Here is an 8070-nt window from a genome sequence, read left to right on the forward strand (position 1 = left end):
AAATGGTGTGGCTAAGAGGAAGAACATGTCTCTCACGGAGATGGCACGATGTATGGTGAAAGCCCAAGATTTACCTCATAGTTTTTGGTTAGAGGTAACTATGTGCGCAAACTATGTGTTAAACAAATACCCTACCAAGGCCTTGCGGTCTAAAACTCCTTATGAAGCTTGGCATGGCAAGAAGCCTTCTGTGGCTCATTTTTATGTTTTTGGTTGTGTTGCTTATGCTCTTGTGCCTAAGCAACAATGCAGTAAGCTTGATGATAAGGTAGTTAAATGCATATTTGTGGGGATATAGTTTAGAAAGCAAGGGATATAGACTCTACCATCCAGCCTCAAAGCGGATTTTGGTAAGTAGAGATGTTTTTGTCAAAAACTCAGTTCAGCCCATGCTTTCATCTAAAAAATAGCAGAATGTATGCTCACAGAACATGTTTGATTCGCTCCTACCTTTGTTTAATGGAGGGCAGTCATATGTAGAGCAATTGAATGCTCAACCAAGTGCTGAAATTCAGCCTTTGCAGCTGTAGTCTTTTGATGAGGCAATTATTGAGGATGTAGTGGATGAGGAGAGAGAAGCCATAGAAGAATCTAGGAGTATGCCAAAATGGCTTGTGTGCAGACATTGAGAGATAGCAAGTCGGCAGCTCCTTCACCTAGCAAAACTCATGCAAGTTCTCATCATGCAGATTATTCTCATGTGGATCATATTCTCATTTCTACTTTATGTAATGAGGAGAAACTTGTTTCCTTTGAGAAAGCACAAGATGATGATCATTGGATGCATGCTATGCAGGATGAGTATAACTCTATACTTAAGAATGACACCTGGTATTTGATAGATCTATCTCATGGCAAGAAGGACATTGGCACTAAGTAGGTTTACAAGTTAAAACGTAAAGCAAATGGTAGCATTGATCACTACAAGGCCAGACTTGTTGCAATGGGGTATGCCTAGCAAAAGGGCATTTATTATGATGAGACCTTTGCACCCACATCTCGTATGACTACCATTAGGTGTCTCACTGCTTTGGCAACACATCATGGGTGGAATGTACATCAGTTGGACATTAAGACTGCATTCTTGAATGGTGATTTACATGAGGAGGTGTATGTATCGCAACCTCCTGGTTTTAATATGAAAGGAGAAGAGTCTAGAGTATGCAGGTTGAAAAAGGCTCTTTATGGCCTTAAGCAGGCTCCTAGAGCATGGTACGAGAAGATTCATGCATTCTTGGTTGCAAATGATTTTTGCAATAGTCCAACAGAGAGTACCCTCTATGTGAAGAGGAGTAAGGACACATTTTTAGTCTCGTTCTACACATTGATGACATGCTGCTCACGGGACCCGATATAAATCAGACTTCAATCTTTAAGGCTGATTTGTAGTCATCATTTAAGATGTCAGATTTGGGATCCTTGCATTATTATTTGGGGATTCAGTTTATGCAGTAGTGCAATGATGGCATTGTTATGCTATAGTCTAAATATATACATAAGCTATTGAAGAGGTTTAATCTTGAAGACTGTAAACTTGTGGCTACACCTATGGAGATAGGTACTTGACTTAGTCTTCAAGATGCGGGAGACTCTTTTGATGCTAGTTTGTATCAGCAGAGGCTATTGGATCCCTTCTTTATGTATGCAACACGAGGCCAGATATAGAGTATGCGATCTCACAGTTGAGCAGATTTATGCATAGCCCAGGTATGAAGCATTGGCAGGCTGTCAAGCAGGTTCTTCGCTATTTGCAGGGCACTTAGTATTTTGAATTGTTTTATCCAAAGGGGGGTGAGTCACAGCTGCATGATTTTAGTGATTCAGATTGGGATGGATGTTATGACACACGAGTGTCCACTAGTGGGTTTTGCTTTTGCCTTGGTGATTCATGTATATCATGGCTCAGCAAGAAGCAGCCTACAGTGGCCACTTCCAGCTGCTATAAAGCTTAGTATAGAGCAACTTTTACAACTACAGTTGAGTGTGTGTGGCTCAGATGTCTTATGGCTGATTTAGGTGTTGGACAGTCTAGCACTACGATTTTCACTAACAAAACCAGAGCACATTAGCAGTTGCGAGGAACCCTGTGTTTCATGTTCGTACTAAGCACATTGAGGTGCATTACCACTTTTTCAAGAAAAGACTCTGAGGCAGAGATCAGCTTGGTCTATGTGTCTACACATGACAACATGGTAGATTTATTCACGATGAAGTCTCTTCCTCGTCGTGAAAAGTTCAAAGTTTTTTGTAAACCTTTGGTCTTACTGCCTTTTCAAGATTGATCGGTCATACCCTGTACATGTTCACATTATCACTCCAGGGGAGATTTGTAGCATTATATGGTAGTGATATGTGTGAACACACTTAGGACCGCTGGGATACTTTTTCCCTTACTAGGAGGTTTTTTCCCCGTACGTATGTACACCCTCTTATCTACTCATTTTGGGGTGTACTTATTTTTTGAATCTGACACATTTTTTCATTCTAATCTAGTGAGTTTGTGTTCTCTCAATCTTCCCTATCTTGTGTGTGTGCATTGTTACAACCCTAACCCTAATTCCAACACTCATCTTGCAGTGGTTTAGCGATTTGATAGTTGGGCTTAAACCTCCTTCAGAAGCGGATTACATCCATACGGTTAGATTCATGAGAGGCTATGAATTTGGGAAAATCCTTTTTTAAGAGAGGTGGTTTGGTGGTTTTCTGCAGAGTGGTTTGCCACCCCCTTTATCTCTTGATCTTTGCCCTTTGGTTAATACACTACAACTCTTCAAACCTTTTAATTAAGCCTGCAAGCTTTCAAATCTTACCTCCATCTTTCTAGACCCATAGCTCTGATACCACTAACACAGATCCAATTCTACGAAAATAGACTGAAAATCAACTTATAAAAAGTTAGATTATTCAAGCCAAATAACACATCAAAAGATCTCAAATTCAACATATTCAATATTTGAGTGAATAACAAATAATCCTTAGCTTAAAAACCACGACTCCAACATTGGGTACAATCATCTCCCCTCATGTGTGTGACCTCTCCCCACACATGAGTATTTACGTAATACTTTATTCCAAAATAGGCCATAGCCTCTGAAAATACAAAAAGGTGCTTTTTCTTACACAAAACTCTCTTATGCTCAAAATAGAGTGTCCATAAATTGAAGCTAAGATTAAAGCATATCACCCTTTACAAAATATTAAAATTCAAGTCTAAGCTTGATAAACCAAGACTTTCCAAAATAAATCAAAATGTGCACAAGCTAGCACATATATATACAAAGGTTGTAACAAAAATGTGTTCCAAGTAATATTATTGTGCGAATTCTCCTTGATCTTCAGAATCCTCTTCACCTATAAAATAACCAACAATAAACAAATATTTTATAAGTATACAATTCATAGCCACACACGTGTTTGCCAGGCATAAGTAACCCAGGAATCGCCCTTCCTTACAAACCAAACTAGTAACCCAAGAATCACCCTTCCTTACAATCCAAACTGTAACAAACATTGGAGGCCCTAACCATGCGTCAATATACACCAAACGTATTAAATATTTATAATAGCATCACCCATGATATTAATATGATTTTCCTTAATGCAAAGATAATTTAAGCATTCCCGAATTATCTACGAGTAGAATAATATTTTTAAGAGGGTTTCAAATATATTACCATAACAACAACTAGCAACATATCAACTATAACCTCACTAACCATGCCATTGACATACGTGCAACAATGTTATCCTAGCATGTTATCCATATATGCACTAGTAGTTGAGGTTTTTATCTCAACTTTTATAAGGAACATAACAATGTTTACTAAAAAGTTGTTGATCAAAGAGGACAGAGAGGCTGAAAATGTAAGAAGAGAAGAAAGGAAGTTTAAGAAAATGATAAACATAAGAAATACAAGTTATCATAATGGTAGCAAAGGGAGTAATTGAAATCCATCTAGCCATTATTCTCGATAATTATCTTTAAAAAAAAGATAGTGTGATTTACAAATAATCCTGCCAATTGAAATTAGATTATCCCACTTATTTTTTTTATGTGTTTTTTTGTTATCGAGCACACACCAGGACACTTCTTTTTGGTCTTCAGTCCACCTTAGCATACTTTAACCTTTATGCCATTTAATTTCCATTCCTTTTTTTTATACACCTATCTTCTAGAATTTATCCTAGCTTCTCTTCTTGATGTCTTTTGTTTTCTTACTTATGCTCATTAGAAGCAATCAAAATTCTTTAGCTAGCTTAAGCTCTAAAAGTTAGGGACATGAGTTAAATACTCACGTCACCCCTCCCCTCATCAAAGAAGAGCCCCTCTCCTCATCACAAAAGAGCCCCTCCCCTCATTACAGTAGAGGTGTGATTAAAAAAATGAACCCACTCCAAAAAAAAATAGACAACTCTTTTGGTTTGCCCACCTACCATAATAAGAACCACTAAGGGCCATTATAGACTGTCTTTGCCCACTCCAAAAAAAAAATAGACAACTCTTTTTATTTGCCCACCTGCCATGATAAGAACCACTAAGGGCCATTATAGACTAGCTTTGTTAAAAAGCTACCACTCCCACAAAATGAAGGAACACAAGAGCATGGGTAGGGGATTGTCCACACCCATCTCTGACATTTCCCGCCCATCATTAAGAATGTGTAAAGACCCTAGGTCATGCTCGAGTTTGCCGATTCAAATGGCAAGGCAAGACATCCAAATACTATACATAACATCCCGCCGCACACTTGATAGTTTACACAACATCGACACATCAATGAAAAGGCATCCAAAAGGACTCGGAACCTACTCATATTGGGGAGGTGTTTTCAAACCGACTTGAAAGCAAGCTATGGAAGTGGAGCTTTGACAAGATGACAAAACATAACTTAAAGAGTAGGCTAGCATTGACTCTAGAAGAAACCCCAACTCAACATAATAGCCGAACAAGGCAAGCTAAAAACCAAATATTCAGCACAATAGCCTAGCAAAAACTAAATATTTAACATAATAATAGTCTAGCATAATAGGCCAAAAACTAAATCATGTTCAATTTGTTTACCTTGATGTATTCAAATGTGGTGTTAATGACCATGTCAATGGGCACGTAGTAAGGCAAGAAGTTATACACACTCAACAAAAGATGCCTAAAACATAAATCCTTATGGTTGATGGGTCCCTATGTAGTGTGTAGAGAGTTGTAGAGAGCCCTTGCACCTACATATACATACACACATTGTGTGTAGAGAGTCCCTACACATATATATACGTAGAAGGTACATATCCACACAAAAAAAGGTTCATGCATTGCAAGCATGAGTTGGATACAAAGCAAATCCCTGCAAATAACATAGAACAGGTTGTGACTCTCGTACTAGAACTTTGCTTTATTACAAAGGACAAGACTCTAGGTTATACTATATTGTTTCTTTAGTGTTAGTTGTTAACTATTACATAAGTATGAGGAGTAGAGGTCTCACAGGTCTTTTCTTGATAGAGCTGACTCTCCGTCCGTTGATCTAGGTCGTAATGTGATATATCCACATAAGGGTTCTCTGCATCCAATTCATTCTCATCCATATTGTCTTCCATGTTCTTCTCGAAGACTGAGCAGCAAATGTTGCAAACTTACCCGCATATATAGACATTGGTCTAGATGCCTATAGAATAGGGAACTTTGGAGTATTACCTTCACGTCTATTTTTCTCAGTGGGATGTACTTTTCCCAGTGGGTAATCCAACCACCAAGGACACACATTAATCTCCCAAATCGTTATGCCCTTATCTTTCCAAGATAAGGGATACATGCTTCCCTCTTTCTCCATGTTTGTCCATGCCATGACCTCATATGGCATCCTTGAAGATGAATTGGTATCATGCCAAGACCGTATCCACCTATTATGTATGAAAGAATGTAGATATATGAGAAACAGTTTATTAATCCTAAGAGAAAGGAGAGGGTTGCTAGTGTACCACCTATACACCAAGCGTAAGGATGACTCTGCATTTCTGGCTGCTTATTTGCTTCAAGAGTAGACTTCATATCCTTCCAAAGCATAGGGAAGGCTTCTTAGAGGTGAAGTCGTCTTTGCTCTCGAGCAAATGTCTCAAACCCATCGGGCAGTTCCAAATCATGGCTTCGCAAATTGTTGATGATGGAAATCCCTCGCTCAAACAAGTATTGCCAATATGTTTCCTTTTTCACATGTAGTCGAAACTTTTGGGCATCCCCATACTTAGCAGATGCAACTGTATCATTTCCACGTACCATCATTAATTGTTGTAGAAGCTCTTTTTTCCTATTAATATCATGGCAAAGGAAAAAAATATTAGCATCACTATGGAGTGATTGTGCAAAAACATTAATTGACATTACCTATTAGGGTTGAGACGTGATGAGGCTAATATATGCACTTTGTCCTTAGTCGTGGCACCCTTTTGATTCCAATCATAACTAAATAGAAGCTCGAAGAAGCCATCACCATTTGCGGGATTGGCAACAGGTACCATCTTGTATGCTCGATCACGAAAGATCTTCCACATTCTTAATAGCCTTACTAAATTTATTAGTATACTCCTCCAGACTCATCTTCGATTGATCAAGATTTTGAGTAGCTTTCTAGATCGCACGTGAAAAATCATCCTTCCATGAAAACAAGAAATCAAAGCATTGTATGCTCGATCATGAAAGATGACTTCCACATTCTTAATAGCCTTACTAAATTAATTAGTATACTCCTCCAGACTCCATCTTCGATTGATTAAGATTTTGAGTAGCTTTCTTGATTGCACGTGAAAAATCAACCTTCCATGAAAACAAGAAATCAAAATATTATCCTTTTTGGGACACCTTTCATAGAGCAAAGGGATATTTATAGTTCACGCAGATACCTTCCAAACAAGCTGTGCCAAGACAATAGCTGGTGCTGTGTACCATGGGTTACTATTCTTCCTTTCTATTGCCATCTCCACTTCCATCCATCTCTTATCCTCTTCACTCAATAACTCAAGAAGTGAGGATTTATCTGCCATGCCAAATTTTTGAAAGAGGAAGACCTCGTGCCCATATAAATGCTCTACATGCGCTCGAACAAGTCTGCAATACCAACATATATTCACGTGGGGATTACTTGCTAAAGAGAAGAAGTTAAAGACATAAATACCAATAGACTTAGTTTCTAAAGAGAAGAAGTTAAACTAGCTATACATAGAAGTATTATAAAAAGTTATCTTACTCATTGGTTGATTTTAAGGCAAGAAGTAGCTCTCCCTCTTGAGATTTTTGCACCTCTATGAATTGGCATCTCACTTGGATATGGCGAGTTAGCATTATTGAATAAGCTACAACATATCAATTCCACAAGTAAGCATGACATAATCATGTGCAATGCAAACTATAATAGAACATTTCATTATGCATGATAGATTTATCAAGAGAGTACCGTCTTTGATCCGAGAAAACCATGCCTTCAACCTATGATTTCCATCCCAAACGAGGAACTTCTTCCCCTTCAAGCCTTGCCACTCATTACTTAGCTGGTTGTCGAAGTCCTCACTTATTTGATTCCAAATAGGCCCCCATTCTTGACGATCAAGTGCAGTAACATAGAAAAATTGATCACTTCCTGGCCGTTGCAAGGATACTAGAAAAGATGCACTATTTATAGCATAGCCTCTAGAATCAAAACTCTCTCTCAAAACAGTAATCTCAGACGTTGATGTTCGAATTGTCACCAATTGGCCGACCATTTGGTCCATCTCCAGTTTTTGCGTCTCGTTCACTTGTTGAGGCCAGGCCAGTGTCTCGTTCACTTGAGGCCAGGCCAGTGTCTCGTTCACTTGAGGCCAGGCCAGTGTCTCGTGTGAAGAGGCCAGTATTTTTGCTGACATAGACGGGAGCCAGACTGGTGCCACCCGTGTGTTAGCAGGATGGTGTCGTATGGACGGGAGCCAGACCAGTGCCACCCATGTATGACCTGGACTGTGTTCGATCCATGGGACTATCACGCCATGGAAGAGCCATTATTCGTGCCGTGTTTTACCTATGGGACCGTCACACCATAGAGAGAC

At 38.9% G+C, this 8070-nt stretch overlaps 2 protein-coding genes across 2 annotated transcripts; both read right to left on the reverse strand.

Moving 5' to 3' along the window:
- Nucleotides 1–3134: 3134 nt before the first annotated feature.
- On the reverse strand, nt 3135–5890 carry LOC147606838 (uncharacterized). Its single transcript, XM_086791156.1, has 3 exons — nt 5690–5890; nt 5481–5606; nt 3135–3351 (listed from the first exon to the last, which is right to left on the reverse strand). The coding sequence occupies exons 1-3, from the start codon at nt 5853–5855 to the stop codon at nt 3311–3313; spliced, it is 333 nt and encodes a 110-aa protein (XP_086647282.1). The 5' UTR covers nt 5856–5890; the 3' UTR covers nt 3135–3310.
- Nucleotides 5891–6016: 126 nt separating this feature from the next.
- LOC147606839 (uncharacterized) lies at nt 6017–7758 on the reverse strand. Its single transcript, XM_086791140.1, has 5 exons — nt 7443–7758; nt 7236–7341; nt 6892–7096; nt 6377–6805; nt 6017–6299 (listed from the first exon to the last, which is right to left on the reverse strand). The coding sequence occupies exons 1-4, from the start codon at nt 7756–7758 to the stop codon at nt 6728–6730; spliced, it is 705 nt and encodes a 234-aa protein (XP_086647266.1). The 3' UTR covers nt 6017–6299; nt 6377–6727.
- Nucleotides 7759–8070: the final 312 nt, after the last annotated feature.

The sequence above is a fragment of the Cibotium barometz genome, chromosome 56 (genome assembly GCF_041138505.1).
Source record: "Cibotium barometz isolate CiBa-2024 chromosome 56, ASM4113850v1, whole genome shotgun sequence".
In the NCBI taxonomy this organism is placed as follows: Eukaryota; Viridiplantae; Streptophyta; class Polypodiopsida; order Cyatheales; family Cibotiaceae; genus Cibotium; species Cibotium barometz.